Genomic DNA, 20,417 nt, shown 5'->3' on the forward strand with positions numbered 1-20,417 from the left:
CACCAACCAGGATCCAAATTTCGACTGAAGATCGATATAATGCCACGATGCTGGCAATCTCTATCTCCAGAGAAATTGTGGTACTCAGAAATCATGCTTGAGGTCTGTAAAAATAGGTATCGGTTTATGTTATTTACAGGAATCAATCCCATCAGATATGTAAAGAAGCGTTAGGAGACTGTACAGTTGCATGAATAAGATGAGAGAGAGAGAGAAGGAACTACTAGTAAACAACACTGATTTAGAAATTTTACCAATATATTTCCCATAATGGACTTGAAACCAAAAGTTCCAAGGGAGCAGTGGCAAAGTGCATAAATCACATAATGGGACCAGTGAAAAAAATACATAACTATCTATCTACCCCAAAAGATGCCAAATAAAGGCTATACATTTGAATTCTGGATCAAAACTAATGACTATTTAAGGTAATTCCTGTCCTCCAACAAGGCATATAAAAAATTTTCAAGAACAAAAGAGGATGACTGTTGCATCATTATCTCAAATCTCTGAGAATAACTTGGTTTTTTTTACTTTTTTGTTTTCAGGTCTGTACACTTGGTTCAAAATAATCAGCAACTCAATAGGGTCAATTCCTATCAATGAGCTCAGCAGGCAAGTTAAGATCAAAAAAGCCACCACCAGAATCCTTTCTTGTACGCTTCCTAGAGGAGCATCCAATCTCATCTGAAGTCCCACAACCCGATGGCTGAACAAATTCTATGGAACCTCCTGCAAGATATACAAGAAGCAGCAGTACAATGTTCAAATACTAACTCTTTTTCTGGTTATAATGTACAACCTGCATAACCAAAACAACAAAAAAAAATGAAAATAAAGGAAACAAACTTAGATATACAGTTGTACATCCCAACCAAACCCTCCAAAATAACAGAGGGACGATGTATCCGGCAAAAGAGAACAAGGGAGAAGAGGGAAAGTTGGCAAGAATGGAAACGTCTAAAAAAATAGGTGCTTCACATAACTTGCATTGCATTGATAGTCTACAAAAGATATATAGAATAAAATAGCCATCATTAACCATCACAAAGCTCTTTTATGGAAGGTAAAAACCACTGTATGGTGACGGTGAATGTTTGGAACCTAAGTTGCTCGGACTCTCCAAAAATGCAATACTTTTGAAGGATCCAACACGAACCCGATGATATTTTTGAAGAGTACAAGCAGCATAGTTTGGAACCATAGTTCTTAAAGTGTTCTTTTGGTAACAAACTGATGAAGATGCTTTAATGATATGGATAATAAAGTAAATAGTTCTTGAAGGAAAAACACAAATTTGTTTATGAGATTTACACTACAAGTTAGTACATGAGTTAATTTCATTGTGGGCAGCTGTAAAGATGAAATAAGAAGAGACACGCTTTCAACACTGACAGTTCAGAATTATAATATTGAACACATATGCTTGGTGGGATGAAATGCAACATAACTTCATAACCAGAGAACTTATCTAGAATTTGGATCAACCACAGATCAACCAATTAACAGCCTGTTTGAATTGGCTTAATCACAACAATTTTTTTCTATCTTTTTTTGGAAAAGGTAAAATTTACCAATCACAACATGGTCCCCGTTTCCTTTTAGAATACAGGGAATGAATACATAGAAGAAAAAAGAAAAAAAGAAGATACTTGCATCACCTTTATCAATTGTATCACTCTAATGGTTGTATCAACATACAATCTTGAAGTTTCACGGTTAATTTCTGCAAAGACATACAATCTTGAAGAAGATATTTGCATCAATTGTATCACTCTAATGGTTGTTGATACACCCTAAATGTGTGTATGGATGCACGTGATACAAGAGCGAATGAATACAAGTGATACAACCTGTAATTGCCTGTATGTATAGGATACAGCTTGTATAGACTGTATTCGTTGATACAACCTGTATCTAGCATCTCTCTCTCTCTCTTCCAAATCTAGATCGCCTCTCTCCTCTATATCTCACTCGCCTCTCTCCTCCCTCTAACTGTAGCTATGAATCATAATTAGGCAAACTGTAGCTACTAATGATATTTATGATTCAACTATAGCTATTTACGAAAGCCCCCCACCCCCCTTCATTTAATTATACATATTAATTTCTCATATTAGCTTCAGCAAGCTTGGCTTGAGACTAAGGCTAGTTTTCCATTTCTCCCAACTACCACCCACTACCTTAAATAGCAACAGCATAGAATGTCACCCCTCTCTAAGATGACAACTAAAGAAACACAACCTGTTTTTCCTTTGACGATTTCCTAATTAATTTTTTTGATATATATTATTCACTTCTATCTTTGGATTAACTGGATCATTGAGGACCATTCTCCATAAACAGTTTGCCAGTCCAACGGCTCAACTGAATGATGACGGAGATGATTATGCAAAGCATTCATGAATAATAGAATGCCCAAAATACTTAAAGTAACACCTTCCCAAACAACTAATTACTTCTATCACTTGCAAAAGCAATCAGAATTGTAGAGGTAGACACAATAAACTACCACACCCCAGTAGGCAGAGCTGACTGATCTACATAGGTACTCTGGCACAAGAGAGGATGGAAACTTCACCATTTGTCTGGTCATGAGCTTTTTGACATGGGATGATGTTGTTTGCTTTGGCGCTTCGACCTCCATTAAGCTCTGTTGCCCTTTCAATGCCCTTTGACTGGTATGGAGCTATATTGTGACTACTGAACTGTAGAGCTCCCAATAAATCAGTCTCGATGCATTCATACCTGCAAATCAGCATTACCATCAGTGTCTCACTAAAACTACGAACAACTTAGGACACGCAGAAGCCTACTTACATCTTCTTGCATAATGTATCAGTTACCACAGAGAGATTCAAGACTTGCATCCTCATTTCCATAATATGTGTCTCTTCGTAATCATCAAATGGCTCCTCAAAAGCTTTCGATAACTTTTCAACATTTGCCTCAAGCTGCTGCTGCTGGACCTCAAATAAATGCTGTTTTATTTCCTTTTCTGCGTTTGTCATTTCATCCTTAAATAAGTCATCACCAAATATATAAAACGCAAATGGGTATGAAAACGAGAGAGCCCGTCTTGATCTGAAAAGCCTGTAAAGTCCATTTGTAACCCAACTAAAATCTCTCAATCTTGAATCCTTGGATTCCAAATTTGCCACCTTTTCTTTTATGGTCTCCCTCAAACGAGACTCCTGCTTAAAAGAATCCGTATGAGCTTTATAACGATTGTGATAATGCATGTAGCGATAGAGATCACGCTTAGCCCGTTCAGATTTCTTCTCCTGATCTTCTTTATAACGACCGCAGCTGTGACCGCTGATACTCGACCAGGTATGATCTCGGCCAGTAGCTCCACCACATAGCCAACTACAGCAAACAAAGAAAATATAACAAGATCAACCAACTAAACTAGGATGGAAATTCCCTTTAGTGATGGTGTAAATAATGTCAAACAACACTCCGAGAAAGAGTAGCTGCTAATTATATCATATGGCTTGAGTTAAATGTTGTAGCTGCTAATTCAATTCGAGAGTCTCCTGTTTCCCAAGAAAGGGTTGCTTGACCTTTTAAGAATAATTTTCTTTTACTAAGAACAAATATGTCAACCGCTTTAAGAATTTCTTCTAAATAACAATGAATTCTCACGTCATTTATTTCAATTTAAAAAAGAAATTAACACAAGTTTCGAACGTTATTATTACATCACAAGAATAGAAAATTCATCAAAACGACATAAAAAGCAAGTATCATAAAAGTATCTAGTGCAGACAAATAATAAATAAAATCAAACAACAATTAGTACTCCTGCTTCATAAAAAGAAAAAAAAAAGCCATTAGAACCGCTACACCTCAATCCTAAACTAATTAGAGTTGATTGTATGATCCTCACATTCTCATATTGCTCCATTTGACCCATTTCATTTCAATAATCAACAGTTTGGGTTCCCTAACGCTAAAGAACTTCTCTACATTTTCTACTGACAGCACAGCTTGCTCTAAAATAAGATGTCTACAAGCATAATATGCTGTAAAATATAGAATGTACTGGTATTAGTATTACCACACCAACGGTACCAACAGCCTCATGGAATTTCTGACCAATTTTCACTCCCTTTTTTTTATTTCATGCTTCAATAAACCACCTTAAACTTGTCAATGCGAAGTGCAAACAGACTACAATGTGCACCAATAATTCAATGCAGAACAAAAAGTAAAATGAGATGTCATACTTCTATCTGCAACAACAACAACATACCAGGTGTACGCAACTCATACCACTACCTCAGATGAAATAGAGAGAGGTTGTTTCCGATAGACCCTCGGCACAGACAGATAATAGTATAACCAACAAAAAAAAAACATAAAAGCAAACCACAAAAAGGGATATCACACCACTAGATAAGAAAGGAAACAAGACACAAGGTAATACTATAAACTAGAGAAAATTAAGTTGGAGGTGACAAAAAAGTCTTTAAATTAAAAATGGTGACAACTTTGACCAGCTAAGGTTAAAGCTTCATTTAAATTGTGATTAAGTTAATTGGGATATCAAGTGTAATTTTTAAAAACTTTTAATTTTTTTAAAAAGTCCTCCAACTCCAAATTTCAAATTTTAGAGCTTCCCCCCTTTTCTTATCTTTCAATCTTTCTTCTTCTTTTTCTTTCTCCCCATCTTCTTCTTCTTATTTTTTTCTCTCTCTAGATTTTCCTTTTCTTCCATCTTCTCTTCTTCTTTTTCTTTCTCTCTTCATTTCGTTCTTCCTTTTTTAATTTTTATGGACTATTTTAAAAAAAAAAAAAAAGTTTGAAAAGAAATTTTTTGATTTCTTTTAAAAATGAATGAAGAGCAAATTTAGCAACTACGAGAGTTGCTTCAGAAACTACGGTAATTGCTGCAATAACTACTATTAGTTGTTGTGTTACAGCAATCATCGAAGTTGCAGCAACAACTTGCAATCATCGAAGTTGCAGCAGCAACTTCGACGGTTGCTGCAGCAACTTCGACTGTTGCGGCAGCAACTTCAATACTTAATTTCTGAAAAAAGATCTGATTGGAGGAGGAGCCCACGAAAAAGTGATATTTATGGTAAAAATGGAGGTGGTGGTACTGGTGGTGACGCCGAATGAGAAGATGACATTTGTTGTGGTGTTGATAGCGACGGTGGTAAAGGAGAAAGAAGAAAAATAGGCGATAGTTATGTAGAGGGAGGAAATAATGGTGAATCTGAAAGAGGTGGCAATGGTAGTGATAGTGATAGTGGAGGAAGAAGAGGTGCCGCCGACGGCGGCAACAAAAAGGGTATGGGGGAGGAGTGGTGGTGATGGTGTAGGGATCTTTGTGTAAATATGGGGTAGGGATCTTTGTGTAAATAATAAAACTTGAGGGTTTTAAAATTAGCGTCATTAACACTAATCTTAAAATTGTCACCTCTACTCAATATTTAAGACTTATGTCACTCTTTTTTAGTTTTGAAACTTTTTTGTCACCCTTAATTAATTTGCCTTATAAACTAACTATTCGAAATCATGGACATCACCAAACCACCACGAACAAGAGGCTACAAGAAACTACAGGCATAGATACAAGCAAAGCACTCTTCCCTACTATTACGAACGTACTCCTACCTGCTAACCCTCTACCCTAATCTGCGTCCTCTGCACCTTCCTATCAAGGTACATATCCTCCATAAGTTACTCCATGTCATGCCTAATCACCTGCCTCCAATATTTCTTCGGCTACCTCAACTCTGCCTAAAACTATCCATAGTCAGCCTCTCACACCTCCGTACTGGAACATCTGTGCCCCTCCTCATCACATGCCCGAAACACCGCAACATCACTATCGACATCTTGTCCACCACCGAAGTCACACCCACCTTCTCCCGAATATTCTCATTTCTAACCTTATCTCTCCTGGTAAGTCCATACATCCATTGCAACACCCTCAACTTCGCCACCTTTAACTTTTGGATGTGGGAGTTCTTAACCGGCCAACATTCCGCTCCATACAACATAGTCGGTCGGACTGCCACTCTATAGAACTTACCTTTAAGCTTAGGAGGCACCTTCTTATCATACAAGACTCCCGAAGCGAGCCTCCATTTCAACCACCCTGCGCCAATATAGTGCGTGATATCCTCGTCAATCTCATCATTCCCCTGAATCATCAACCCAAGATACTTAAAACTCTCCTTCTTCTGAATGGACTGAGAATCCGACTTCACTACCACGTCAGCCTCATGCGACAAATCACTAAACTTACATTCCAAGTACTCCGTCTTCGTCCTGCTCAACCTAAATCCTTTAGACTCAAAGGGTATGTCTCCAAACCTCCAACTTATTATTAACACCTCCCGAATCTCGTAAATCAGTACAACATCGTCAATCAGAATTAAAAGGGGATATATAGCTCGGAGACGTAGAACAAAAATTTGTTTATCTTCCATCTACAATGTCTAAAAAATAACTTGCTCTCCTTGTTTATGAAATGAAAATGAAATAACATATTTTATGGTCCAGGTTTAAAGCCTAGGGATCTATCTTCAGCAAGTAGTTATATACCTTAATTCAAAGGTATGTTATTTGCAAATATATCATAATTAATAGGTTTTAAGATAAGTATGTGATGGAATCTTAACCAAAAACTTTAGGCAATAATAAGAGTAGGCCAAGAACTTTACAAGTTGCTTTAGAACTTACAAAATTTATGTGGAACAATTTTATACTCCCTCCGTCCCATTTTATGTGTCGTCATTTCCTTTTTTGTCCATCTCAAAAAGAATGTCACGTTTCCTTATTTGGTAACTATTTAAAGACACAATTCCACTTTTACCCTTATTGGTCCACTTATAAGGTCTCAATTAAAAATAGTTATAGTACATTTTTTAATAAAGGACAATTTGGTAAAAATCATCAAGTTTTTTCTTATTTCTTAAACTCCGTGTCCGGTCAAATTATGACACATAAAATGAGACGGAGAGAGTACTTGATCTCATACACAAGTAATCCAATTTGAGATTCATAACTTTAATGCAAACTTATGAGAGTGTGAATATGCGCACAAGGTAAGAGAATTTGTAAATCCAACTCAAAACTTTAAAGTGAAGGTGGAGTAGCATAAAATCTTCATAAACCCCTTTGGAAACCGTTAGTCAATATAAAGACAATTATATAACTCAACATGGTACAAGTAGGACATATAAGCATTGCAAGTTTAGCCAATATAATAAAATGAGGTTGAAGTGAGATTAGCCAAGGTTGTACCGTCGTAGTGCCTACAATGTAAGCAATTAACATATTTAGATTCAAACTTTGGGAATAATATCATAATGGATCAACACGGTACAAGTAGGACATATAAGCATTGCAAGTTTAGCCAATATAACAAAAATGAGGTTGAAGTGAGATTAGACAAGGTTGTACCGCCGTAGTACCTAAAATGTATAACAATCAACATATTCAGACTCACACTTTGGGAATAATACCATAATGGATGATGCAATTAAATGAGATGGTTGAAATGAAGGGTGCTAACGACATGCATCCAGAGTGTTTGTTCATCAATAAAATCAAAATCATCTTTCAGTTGTGAGAAATCTAGGCACAAATAGACATCAAGAATAGACTCACCAAAATGCTTGCCCACAAATGCAGCTAACTAAGTTACAACCTCCATTCTTCTCAACAGGTTTGTGACATTTCGGACAAGGCTTAGTGTGAACTGTAATCCAATTAACTGTCTCTGATTCGTCTTGGCACTTCTTGGTCCAAAGCTCCCACATCCAGCAAGAACAAGGGGAATGTGCTTCTGATAAGCAACTGAAACAGAATTGTAAACCACAGGAACATTCTACTTCACAAAATTCATCCCTTTCTACCCGTATAGCATTCCCACAATGAGGGATACTGGGACACCATTTCACCATTTTATTGTCCTCAATGTATGATTCAAGGAGAAACCGATCAAATTTCTCTGCCAAATCAGGATGCCTTTTACTAACTAGCTGTCTGATAACAGCTTCATCGCAAATTGCAAAGCATTTGTGAGCCATGCACCTTATTCTCTTACTCTGTCCCTCCTTTATTTTCACAATGAAATGCTCTGTCCAACCTAAACAAACAACATAAGAATTAGTCTGTTTCCAGCACAAAAATGAAAATAAATAGCAGAAAAAATTGCAATTTGATTAGCATGAGTAACAAAAAAGAGAACAGTGGAACTACTTTAGTTAGACAGGTTTTAAAGAAACCAAATGTAGATACCATTTGAAAATAAAAAGAGCATACCCCTTGATATAGAAAAAAAAAACGTATAAATCTTAAAAACAACAACATACCCAGTGTAATCCCACAAGTGAGGTCCAAAGAGGGTAGAGTGTACGCAGACCTTACCTCTACCTTGTGGAGGTAGAGAGGTTGTTTCCGAAAGACCCTTGGACAATGAAGGAAAACATGTCATATAATAAGGAATGCAGTACAGAGCATCCAGGGAAGAAACAGTGACAACAACAAAAGAATACGGTAACTAGAAAGAAAATACATGTATACAGCTAATACTACGATATATATGGTGCCCCCGGGCTCCCACCAAGTCTAAACCTACTGAAAAGCAGTCAAAGCTCAACTACCTACTAGCCTTCTACCCTAATCCGTGACCTCCATACCCTCCTAAGGTCATGTCATTGGTAAGCTAAAGTGGCAGCATGTCCAGTCTAATCACCTTTCCCCAATACTTCTTCGGCCTACCTCTACCTCTCTTCATACCCACTATATCTGCTATAAATCTTAAAAACAGTCAAAACAAAATTGTATTTTATGCTAATAATTAGAACCGAACGGTCAAAAATTCAGGATTAACAAGCTTATAAGAAGTAGAATGAAATCTGGCTGAATCAATAAAGGATTGGTTCAACTGAAAGAATTAGTTCTCACAATCATTGCAGAAGCAGTGACCACAGTCCATTTTTGTGACCTCACTCCCGGCTACCTCTTCTATGCATATATCACACGTCACAGTCGAAGAAGACACATAAGAGTCAACATCGACTTCTTCAAGAACAGGGACCCCTGCTTCAGCAAATAAGCAATTTTTTCCCTTTTCAACAAGAACTGCAAGCAATCTCTCCACATCCCAACGGTAATGAATGAGCAAGGTTCTTGCATGGTGTTCTCTTAGTGAGAGCAAGTCCGTCACTCTCCACAAATCTTCTCTCTAGCACAAATTTGAAACATCTCAGATATCCATGTTTAAACATCGAACACAAACCATACATACAAGCCTCAAGTGTTAAGAGAAACTTTTCAAGTTTTCTCACCTGTGCCACCAAGAGAGACTCCCTAGTAATCACCTGTAAAACAAAGTGTAAATTATTAGACAAAACATACAAAGAGAGGGCGAAAAGGTGGAGCCAACGACAATGGTGTTGTTGCGCTTTCTTTAGCATTTTGTCTTGGCTTCTTCACTCCCATTGCTTCTTTTTTAAACTACTTTGTATTGTTTTTACTTGAGACGCTATCAAAACGCCTCTCAACTTTGTAGAGGCAAGGTATGCATACACACTAACCCTCCCAGACTCCACTCATGGAATTACACCGGATATGTTATCGTAGCTGTAATGACAATGGTGAATCATACAATTGAAATCCATATAAAAACCACTTAAATTTAAGATGCTAATATCAAAAAACACTTCCTTTACAACAAATTAAACAAACAAAATTTCCAAAAACTTCAAAACCTACAAATCAAAAGCCTCGTAAATTCCATAAACTTCAATCAATCAACTATGCCCCTTACTAACCTAAAATCCTAAAAATTTTCAAAATTACCAAAATTATCCCTCCTATACCACATACATGATCATCAGAATAGTAATTTCAACTCAAAAAGCAAAACAATTAAACTAAAAAATAGACCTTGCAGGAATTGCCGGTGGAAGAGCCCCACTGAGAATCGGACTCGTCATTCTCCAGTCCGTCAAGAGAGTCTTGATCAGATGAATATATATCTTCGTCGCTGCTCCCGTAATCCTCCATTCACTTTTCTCGCCGCTGCAGAGAATAAAACCCCCCCAAAAAAATGAAGAAGAAAAGAATGTATGAATCAAAAAAAACGATGGATCGAAGTGAGAATTTTAGCGGTCCAATCAACTTATCACCGACGATGACATAGATAAACAAGGTTAATTAGCTAAATTTTCGTATTCCGGCGAGGTATATCTCCGGCCGGCGAGAGGATATAGAGAAAAGTGTGTATTCGTGTGTGTTTTTATATATAAAGGCCTTTACTTATTTTTAGCTTCTATGGGGAGCTGAGGCTGGGAATCCTGCTTGGAATTGTGTTGTGTTGGATTATACGACGTCGTTTAGGAGGGCTTATAGAGGAAGATTTTGATGAAACGACGCGTTTTGATGTGGAAAAGATTGTTAAATTATCCCATCTGGTTAGTTAGGAAGTGCTAGGAGTAGTTATCACAAAGTCTTAGGGTGGATTTGGTTATAATTGGATTATTATAATCTTTGTGTAAAATATGGATTGTTTTGTGTTTACTTTTCGTAGAAATTTTGAATTTGAGATGAGCAATTTTAGTTTGTTTTATGTTATAATTGTGGAAATATATTTATAGCATCCAACTCTATTCGTTTTATAATAGTTAGAGTTTTATTTTTTGAGAATTAATTTAATCAATTTTTGAAATCAAAAATTATTATTTAAAATATTCAATTTGAAACTAAAAAAGATTAAATTTGATTATTATAATCTCGTGATTAAATTTAATTTTCTAGGTGTAAGGGGTGTGTGTCCAGCGCAATTAAAGCAAATAAAAAAGAATAGAGGAAGTATTATCATTCAATACTCATCTATAATCCCAGTATTGCCTATTCGCAAACTAAAATTATTAGTCTTTTCAGTCTCTTGGCTGTGAATTGAACAAATAGATAAATGAAATTAAGAAAAAATTACATAACAATCAGAATCTTTTTTATAACAATAGTGTACGGATCAATCTTAGAGTATCTCGATTAAATCTACAGAATACATGTCACCTCCCACCAAAAATAAATATTACTGTATGTAATTTTGTCCACCGAGGCTAAGAGAAATGAAATTAAGAAATTATCGAACGAGAATTATTATTGATTTCTCAATGTCCATTCCATGATACGAATATATAAGCAAGGAGTAACAAAACATACTAAACAGCTTAATTTTGTGTTAAATAATAGTAGGTAAATAGGATAATAACCCTCTCACAGTATAACTTGAGTAGGACTATAACGTTATCATTGGATTGAGTAGGACTGCTAATCTACTGTCTATATCTTATCCTCAAGAGTTTAACCAGGACTTTTGCACCTCAGTATATTTTTTTATGTAAACAACTTGCTGTACTGAAACTTGTCACAATATCCCAAAAGAAAATAAATAGAGTAATATAATTGGTGAACATTTTATATAATTGATTAGAAGCATCTATTGTTCTTGTTTAGACCAAAAGGACTATCAACTTAGAACATTTGTGCTAGGTCGAAATAATTTGACGTTTGGAACCAAGCTAAGATTACCTAACTAGTGATTTGGCTCATTGTTGAATTGATAACTTTTTAATTTGTTTTTTATTTTTGAGAATGGCCGTCATTTCCCTCAAGACCTTAGCGGTTTCCATTTATACCTAAATATTATCGAATACTATTAATTTCCCAGTCATTCTTGTAATCGTCGTTTGTATTCCGCACAGGTATGTTTACATAATCCCCGTCAAATTTCTTTTCATGAAATGGCAACAACCAAAAGCTGGAGTAGCTCAGTTGGTTAGAGCGTGTGGCTGTTAACCACAAGGTCGAAGGTTCAAGCCCTTCCTCTAGCGTTAAGAGAATTATAATTATTTTCTTTTACTTCAACTATGTTTTTTCCTACTTATGTTTAAAAAATCTATTTTAGCTCTTGGAACTTGAATTCTTCTTCATTTTAAGAAAACAAATAGCCTGCTTAACTTACATCCTACAACCTGATTTTCTCTGTTCAGGGATTTTGCAACTGCTTTGTTTCCTCGGGCTCTCAATATCACAACCATTTCAGAAATAATGAAAACTGACCAACTTACCCCCAAATTTGACAATGATAGAAGGAAATCCATGAGTAGAGGACTTTGAGTTTTCCATCCCTGCAGTTGAGGACAGCTTATAACTAATTTTCCAAATGATTTCCAGAATGTACAGCCAAATTCTTTAAAATGAAATAAACTTGTGAACATTGTGATAGAAAGATGACCTTTTTTTGTAAAATCTGAGTCCTATAAAAAAGAAATAAAGCAATACAGGGTGCAGAGTGGAGCTGCAGTCTATGTTTCACGTCTAGTTTTCCATCTCATCAAGGTTGGTTCTGAATAGAAAGTCTTCACCCTCTAATTCGTCATGGTATAGACATATTGACGGTATACAAGTTTTTTCCCCGCACTCCTCGCTATCTGATGATGCTCTTTGTCCCTGTCTTAGTTAGTACTTGCATTCAGTATCTAACTTGGTGTCAAACAATTTTAAATCCATAGTTTCTTTAGGTTTAATGGGTCTGAGGAAAAAAGAACATAAACAAACATCATGTGGAGTGAGACAACTTTCTGGACCTGTGACTTACCTTTTTCAAGATGTAGAGAAAATAGTGAAATGCTTCTCCAAAAGTGTTCCACTCAACAGACCAGGTAAACTCAGGGTAATTAAAGAACCGGCGCCTGAAGTGTGGCTGGTCAATAAAAGCAAAACGAAGCAATTTAGAAGCGTTTAGCAACAGAATTAAGAAGAACCAGGCTGTGAGAAAAGGTATGGATTAAAAGAGATAAGCTATTGGTAACAACATGCTGCTCTTACTATTTACAAAAAAAAAAAAAAAAAGTTGCTCTTACTACCTGGCCAAATGTGATAGAGATAAATATGCCCTCAGGTTTCAGAACTCTGTGAATTTCATTAAGCATTTTCGTTACTTTCTCCACTGTCGCAGAGTGTGGATTCCAGGGGTCACCACTGTCCACGAACAACACATCCTTCAAGGTCAAACAACAAACAATTTCAATAACGAAGTTCAGAAATCTACATATAATTGGCTGCACTAGGTAGTACATGCAAAATAAAACTTCTAAGAATACCATTGTTCCTTTCTCTATAACCACATCAAAACATCCATCATCAAAAGGCAGGTCTAGCATATCAGCTTCCAGCACTTTTATTTCTGTTGACATTGATAACATAAAACATCATCAGTGGAGCATCTCAACACCCTTACATCGTCATAAATATTACTATTGTTATGTGTTAGCCTTCTTTTACCCAATAAGATTAAACTCTTTTACTTGGAATTACCAAATGCAAATACTCTTGTTTAAGTTTTTGTAACCCAAATTACCCACAAACTCCGTACCGGATGATTAAAAAAAAGAATGTTCTTTTAAAACACAAAACTCTATCACCTAATCTAAATGACAGAAAAATGTTGGCTAAGCTGCCATCGAAATTCCTCGTCAAAGCCTGCTTTTGACTTCGCTCGGAGCATTTTTTTTCATAAGCATAACAATCGTGCACACACCAGCACAACCAGAAAAAGAATTATTAGACAGAATATGCGGGCAGCTTAGAGTCAAGGGTTGGACGAGCTCATCTATAGTGCAGCCATGCACAGATGAGTTACCATTAACTTCCAAAACTGACCTGATTCTTAGCATCTTCTTGCTCCTTTTTCTCTCTTGGTAAAGTACTAAAGTGTGTCTTTTCTCTTGGGCATCAATGAACAATTTATCTAGAGTAGGCAAGCAATGAGATCCTAGGTCACCCCAGACCTCAATCTTATTATGAAGGATCATCCATCACAAACCAACTTCAGTTCTATAGTTCAATTGGTCAGAATTGAATGAAACCAAAGGAAATTCCAAAAGTCATTAGACTTCACTGATCAACTCAAAAACAAAATAGATTGTCAATTGAAGAATCCCTTAAGACATTTGAGTAAAAGAAACAAACAAAGCATGAGGTAGTGATCCTCTCTTTTCTTTCCTTATTCCTATTAATAAGATGGAATTCCATCACTAGTTGGTAACCTTTCTTTGCCTTAACTTGAGAGGAAATTGATTAATCATGTCCAACCCTAAGAGGGATATGGCCCTATTTCCATTTCAAAGGCACCTAAAAAGTTCGCGCGTCAAACAAAATCATACTCTAAGGCAATCAAACAGAACAAATTTTTATATGATATCCAAACCTCACTAAAACAACCGATGAATAGCATAAATATGAACTAGAAAGTCCTGTCGTACCTTTGTATCCCTTGTTTATCAATCTTTGTTTCATCTTCTCCACTGCAATGGGAGACAAATCAATGCAGGTCAATTCAGTAATGCCATCTCTATATAATTCTTCACACAACTGGGAATTTCCACATCCTAGCTCCAACACCTGTCACCTCAGCTAAAAAATTAAGTTGCACTTTTACAATAAATACTCCCTTCGTTCAGGAAAAAAAAAAAAAAAAAAGGACTTACTTTCAACATAAATAATCACCTTTTACTACCAAAATACTCCTTCCTTCCATTCACTTTTACTTGTCACGCTTTGCGATTCAAACTATATGATCGTTGACCAACATTTTAAGATGTACGCAACATCTGAATTTCAAATTTAAATTATTGAAATAATCTAATTCAATTTAGCTCGAAGATTAGTCAAATTAACTGTGGTGAAGCAAAACGTGATAAGTAAAAGTGACCAGAGTGAGTAGCTACAACACCGATTTAAAAATACATTCAGAGCAAAAAAAGGTGAATTTTTCAGCTTATTTAAGTAGCTGATAGAAATAAAGGGAGAGAGAGAAATGTACAGAAGATTGAGGTTGAATATGTTGAAGAAGAAAGTGACGGAAGTGGGAATAATCTTTGAACCATTCGTAGTGTTCCTCGTGAGCAAACCTCTTATCCCTGAAATGGGGAAAAAGGGAGAAAGCGAATGGGTGTGAAGAACTAACATAGTACTACTGCTACTGCTACTCACTACTGGCACTCACCAGTAGTTCCGATCAAGATAAGCCAAAGCCGTAGAAGGAAGCATATCCGGTTTTTCCGGCTCTCCCTTCCGCTCCATCACAACGACTCTTTTAGGCGTTTCCCTCGTTAAAACCCTAAACCTGAATTCACCAATTAGGAATTGTTTGGTAAAGTGTATTAATAAAAATATTGCATGCATTAGTCTAGTATAGTAGTATATTGTTAGTAATTTATTTGGTATATTTTTTTAGCAATGTATTACCCTCTATTACATATGTCCTATATTAATAATACCTTAAAAATAATAATATTATGCATGGAGTTTGGTCAGGATTTTGAATTAAAAGGGACAATTAAATTTTTAGAAGAGATATTTTTTTTAACTTTTTAAATATTTTTACTCCAATAATTGAAAATATTGTCTCAACAACTATAAAAATTGTTTCAATAACTATCAAAGATGTTCGATAACTATGCAAAATTATTGAGACAACTAATGCAGTTGTCAAATAATTATCTCAGTTATTTAAGTAAATTTATTTATTTTTAACTTAATTAAATTGTGAAATCCACTTGTCAATCTTTTTTTAATTAAAGACTTGAAGTCTTTCAACTCATTTTTCTCAGTATAATGGAGACATTTGCTTGATCGAAGATAAATTACAAAACTTTTCCATATCTCTTTTATCATTTTTGAGAGGGTATTTTTTAAAAATAAATATTTTATTACAAAATTGCAATGCATGATCAAAGACAAATTACAAAACTTTTCCACATCTCATTTATCATATTTGAGAGGGTATTTTTTAAAAATAAATATTTTATTAAACAAATTACAATGCATGTTATTTTTAATACATCAAATCAAATATTGTATAAGAAAAATCTCACATAACTAATGCAAGCATAACTAATATTAATATTACTAATGTAAGCATAACTAATACTAATATTACGGATGCAAGCTATACTAATACACTATAATTTAGGGTGTTCATGGTTTGGTTAAAAACCAAACCGAACCGCGAACCAAACCAAACCGATTAAAAAAATCGACATTTGGTTAGGTTAGGCTTGGTTTTAAATTTTTAAAATCGATACTTATATGGTTTGGTTTTAGTTTTACTCTAAAATAACCAACAAAATAACTAAACCGAACCGATAAAAATTATATATATATATATATATATATATACACACACACACACACATACATATGCATATATAAATTATTTATATATTATTCATAAATAAAATATAAATATTTTTTATATTTTAAATTTTAATCATGAATTTAACTTTAGTCATAGCACTTTGAATCATATGTCTCCATCTAGTCAATGGTACGTTATGGGATTCGATATAATTTTCGCACTTTGAATTACAATGATACTAATTGTGAAAATTATCTCGTTGTCTATGGAATTTTATAGGTGAGTTTTATTAGACTATAGTTAATCACTAGTTTTGAACTTTCTCTTTGATCCCTATTGAGCAAAAAAATTATGCGTTTACCTTTTGGGGGGTTTATCATATCATTCTCTTATATGTAGTTTTTAAATATTTTTGTAGGAGCATTTGTATAGTGTTGTTTATGCTTTTGCCTAAGTATAACATTAAATTGACATCTTAGTTTCAAGGTTGAGGAACAACACTCGTTTGATATTTCATATGTTGGATTGGATTTTTTTAAGAAAAAATTCAACTTTCATCATTAATTAAAGTTATAAATCGAAAAACCAAACCGAACCAAACTAAACCAACAAGAACCAAACCGATATTTTTTGTGTGTGTGTTGGTTTGGTTTGATTTTAGAAATTTAAAAACCGACTAAGTTGGTTTGGTTATGGTTTTGACCAATAACCGACCCATGAACACCCCTACCATAATTTATACTTTTCTTATACACTCCACCAAACGATGCCTTACTATTTTAATTTGGGATTGCTTACCCTCAATTGGTATTTATTTGTTTACCTTCAAAATTTGATACCAACAATAAATTAGAATAGAACTACAAATGACTTTACGAGAAATAACTTTGTTTCAAATCTGAAATTATTTGAGCACAATATTCAATTTTTAATTTATTCGACATATATTATAAGCGATTAGTTGTCCTGTTATTAGTTATCACATTCTTAAGGAAGGATAAAAATAACACTAATCATGACATTTGTTATTTCATAAATTTCATCTCAATTAAACATAAGATAAATTTATTTTAAACTTAATTTCAAAATTAATTATTCCTTACCTTTTCTAGGGATCAACCCCTAATAGCTTTTTAAGCAAATAATTTCATACCAGATAAAAAAGGACAAGCCCCATTTATACTTCTACTATCCATAGGATATAAGTAATTTCATACAAGTGACTGATTTAAATTAGTTGATATATTTGTCTTTTTTCATGAAGGTACAATATTACGCATACTACTATTAAATATAGGAGGACAAATCTAAGGGGTCGTTTGGGATAAGACATAAGATATATTAGTGATGCGATAAAACACATAATTATTTTATTTCATATTTGATTTAACATATTAGTTAATTTCAAAATTATTTATTTCATCATTTATATTTTAATAATAAGATAAATTATTTCATATACATAATAAAATATTTTCTCCGTTCCATTTTATGTGTCGCCATTTGATCGGGCACGAAGTTTAAGAAAAAAGGGAAGACTTGATAAAATTTACCAAATTATTCTTTATCAAAAAATGTGTCAATATCTTTTTTTTTTTTTTAATTAAGTGAGACCAATAAGGGTAAAAAGATAATTGTATCTTTAAAAAGTTGCCTAATAAGGAAAGACAACACTTATTTTGGAACGAACTAAAAAGAAAATAACGACACATAATTTGAGACGGAGGGAATAACTAATTTCACAATAGCTATACTAAAATTATTTTTTTGGAAAAAATATGTTTCCAACCAAACAACTCTCCTAAGAGACTGTGTTGGCCTTGGGTTCTTTTCTCCATTTTGAGCTTTGACAATTCATGCACATTTTTTTGAGCTACATTTCAGCTGTGCTTGTTGTCACGGGGAAGAAAATATCGCTCGCTAGCATACGAAGACAAAAGAGTACTTAAACACGTGGCGCCCAGAGATCATCTGATTGAAAAAACAATGGCTTAGATCTCTCCCATAAGGTTGGACCCCTTTTCTTTGGTTGATGGGATTTTTTTCTCTTAATCTGGTCCCCTCACTTGAGTCCATAATTAGGATTTTATTTATTTTTTAAATAGTCCCTGAATTTCAGTAAATTCCACGTTTATATTCCCAATTTTTTTGTAGCCTCTTAAAAGAGAAGTTTGTTTTTGTTAAAAAATGGTAAAGCTCCAGATCACTATGAATGCGAAAGTTGCAAATTCGTGTTAAACGACAACAGAAGAGAAAAAGATAAGATTAACAAGCAAATAAAAAACAGACAAAGAGGGAGTTGAAAGAATGGTAAATATTCACTTCCAACTGAGAGGCAGGCTGTGGCTGCGAGTAACTAAGGAAGCACAAAAAAAGTAGGAGCTTTTAGAAAGGAATAAGTAAAAAAAGAAAGCAAATGATAACAAAGATAATAGGAGAATAGCGTGATTTACTATTTTTATTTAAAGTGAAAAATATTTACTAGAACACCCCTCTTATCATATAATGTGACTCACTATTTTCATTATGCTCGTCGAGAAGCAAGGCATATCATGAACAATGAAAAGTCACAAAGAATTAACCTATTCATAGAGTAAATTACCTATGATCGATACAAAATATAGACTATATCATTATTTATTCTATTCCATTTCCCCAAAAAAAAAAAAGGATTCTCTTTCGTAAAAGAATACATCAAGATGAGAAAGAATTCACCATTAAGTAGTCCATGCAGGGAAGTCAAATATTTGACATAGATTTTTTTTCAGTTACTTATTAATTAGTACAAAAGAATTACGATTATAAAATTAAAATTATTGATTATGTTATAAAACAATATAGAACAAGAAGAGGGGTAGAGAAAATAGAGAGTGATTCTCATTTCTTTTCTTGAGGAATGAGAGATAATAAGATTGTGAATACAATGAACAAAACTTCTTTATTTATAGAGAAAATTTACTCCTAATCTGAGTAAAAGACGGATACTTCAAATCCTAATAGATATCAAAGTAGATATTGATAGACATTTACTATAATGTAAATACATTTATAACACTCCCCCTTGAATGTCTAATTGATAGATAATGTGCCTCGTTAAAATCTTACTAGAAAAAATGTCTAATTGATAGATAATGTGCCTCGTTAAAACCTTACTAGAAAAAAACCCAGTAGGAAAAAAAATCTAGTGAAGGAAAAAGAGTACACATCTCTAATAATACGCATTTCGGCTGCCTTATTAAAAACCTTACAAGAAAAACCCAGTGGGACAAAACCTCGTAAGGGAAAAAGAGTACAACGCGTATTAACTCCCGCTAATGAGAACATCCTTGACCTTTGCATCTCGATCTTGTGCAGCATCTTCTTGAAGTTGCAATTGGAGAAGATTTGGTGAATAAATCAGTCACATTGTCAGTTGAACGAATTTGTTGCACATTAATATCATCATTCTTTTGTAGCTCATGTATGTAGAAAAACTTTGGCAAAATGTGCTTCGTTCTATCTCCATTTATGAATCCTCCCTTAAGATGTGCTATGTATGCTGAATTATCTCCATATAAAATTGTGGGTAGATTGTCATATTTCACACCACATTTTTCTCGAATGAGATGTATCATAGACCTCAACCATACACATTCTTGGCTTGCTTCATGAATAGCTATTATCTCAGCATGATTCGATGAAGTGGCTACAATAGACTGCTTTGTATATCTCCAAGACATGACAGTACCACCACATATGAACACATAGCCTATTTGAGACCAAGCTTTATGCGGGTTAGATAAGTACCCATTATAAGCATGACTAATAAGATCGGGACTGCAACCTTTAGAATAAAACAAGCTCATGTGTTTTATCCCATTTTGATGTCTCATAGTAGGAGCAGAAATATACCTTGCTAACAAATTGACTGAAAGGGTTATAGGCCTTGTAGTATTTGCAAGGTGCATGAGTGCATCAATTGCACTAAGATATGATACTTCATAACCAATCCAATTCGATATATTTCGAATTTTAGCAAATAATCTATAAATAAGGATTATAAATAAGTTTCTCAGAAACTTTTATATGCTTCAAGTTGTTTGAATCCTTAAAAGTTTTCACATAAGTTTTGTCAAGTGACAATATTCAGCATTTCATGAGTGACATCTTCAAGTGCCTGGACTGCAAATCAAATAAGTTTTACGCTTACCAAAATGCATCATTTCATGTCATTTGATAAATGTTTTTACGTCAGCAT

The 20,417-nt window shown here is 34.3% G+C and overlaps 2 protein-coding genes and 1 non-coding gene across 6 annotated transcripts; 1 reads left to right on the plus strand and 2 right to left on the minus strand.

Moving 5' to 3' along the window:
- Positions 1–240: 240 nt before the first annotated feature.
- On the minus strand, positions 241–12,147 carry LOC107840379 (probable E3 ubiquitin-protein ligase ARI2). Of its 3 annotated transcripts, XM_016684221.2 has the most exons (8): positions 12,108–12,147; positions 9,919–10,053; positions 9,318–9,350; positions 8,935–9,214; positions 7,633–8,113; positions 2,821–3,369; positions 2,582–2,748; positions 241–732 (listed from the first exon to the last, which is right to left on the minus strand). In XM_016684221.2, exons 2-8 carry the CDS (start codon positions 10,036–10,038, stop codon positions 590–592), a joined length of 1,773 nt encoding a protein of 590 aa, XP_016539707.1. In that variant the 5' UTR covers positions 10,039–10,053; positions 12,108–12,147; the 3' UTR covers positions 241–589. The 3 variants fall into 3 exon arrangements, with proteins under 3 accessions (XP_016539707.1, XP_047251092.1, XP_016539708.1); XM_047395136.1 differs by lacking the exon at positions 12,108–12,147 and having other exon boundaries at positions 9,919–10,584; XM_016684222.2 differs by lacking the exon at positions 12,108–12,147 and having other exon boundaries at positions 241–802; positions 9,919–10,584.
- TRNAN-GUU lies at positions 11,797–11,870 on the plus strand. The gene has a single exon. It is a non-coding gene; the product is annotated as a tRNA-Asn (tRNA).
- Positions 12,148–12,150: 3 nt separating the features above from the next.
- Positions 12,151–15,225, minus strand: LOC107840380 (EEF1A lysine methyltransferase 4). Of its 2 annotated transcripts, XM_047395137.1 has the most exons (8): positions 15,047–15,208; positions 14,864–14,960; positions 14,304–14,442; positions 13,143–13,225; positions 12,906–13,040; positions 12,638–12,742; positions 12,275–12,489; positions 12,151–12,167 (listed from the first exon to the last, which is right to left on the minus strand). In XM_047395137.1, exons 1-7 carry the CDS (start codon positions 15,121–15,123, stop codon positions 12,358–12,360), a joined length of 768 nt encoding a protein of 255 aa, XP_047251093.1. In that variant the 5' UTR covers positions 15,124–15,208; the 3' UTR covers positions 12,151–12,167; positions 12,275–12,357. The 2 variants fall into 2 exon arrangements, with proteins under 2 accessions (XP_047251093.1, XP_016539709.2); XM_016684223.2 differs by lacking the exon at positions 12,151–12,167 and having other exon boundaries at positions 12,190–12,489; positions 15,047–15,225.
- Positions 15,226–20,417: the final 5,192 nt, after the last annotated feature.

Source organism: Capsicum annuum, chromosome 8, assembly GCF_002878395.1.
Source record: "Capsicum annuum cultivar UCD-10X-F1 chromosome 8, UCD10Xv1.1, whole genome shotgun sequence".
Taxonomy (NCBI): Eukaryota; Viridiplantae; Streptophyta; class Magnoliopsida; order Solanales; family Solanaceae; genus Capsicum; species Capsicum annuum.

Bases quoted from the DNA above. Each gene is read 5' to 3' on its own strand.
- LOC107840380 (XM_016684223.2), bottom strand. From the start codon at position 15,225: ATGCATGCAATATTTTTATTAATACACTTTACCAAACAATTCCTAATT. The intron at 14,443-14,863 runs GTACATTTCTCT...CTGAGGTGACAG, and splicing joins ATATTCAACCTCAATCTTCT to GTGTTGGAGCTAGGATGTGG. The intron at 13,226-14,303 runs GTACGACAGGAC...CAATGTCAACAG, and splicing joins GATAAACAAGGGATACAAAG to AAATAAAAGTGCTGGAAGCT.
- LOC107840379 (XM_016684221.2), bottom strand. From the start codon at position 10,038: ATGGAGGATTACGGGAGCAGCGACGAAGATATATATTCATCTGATCAA. The intron at 3,370-7,632 runs GTGAGTCTATTC...TGTTTGCTGTAG, and splicing joins ATTTGTGGGCAAGCATTTTG to TTGGCTATGTGGTGGAGCTA. The intron at 2,749-2,820 runs GTAAGTAGGCTT...GCTGATTTGCAG, and splicing joins GATACATTATGCAAGAAGAT to GTATGAATGCATCGAGACTG.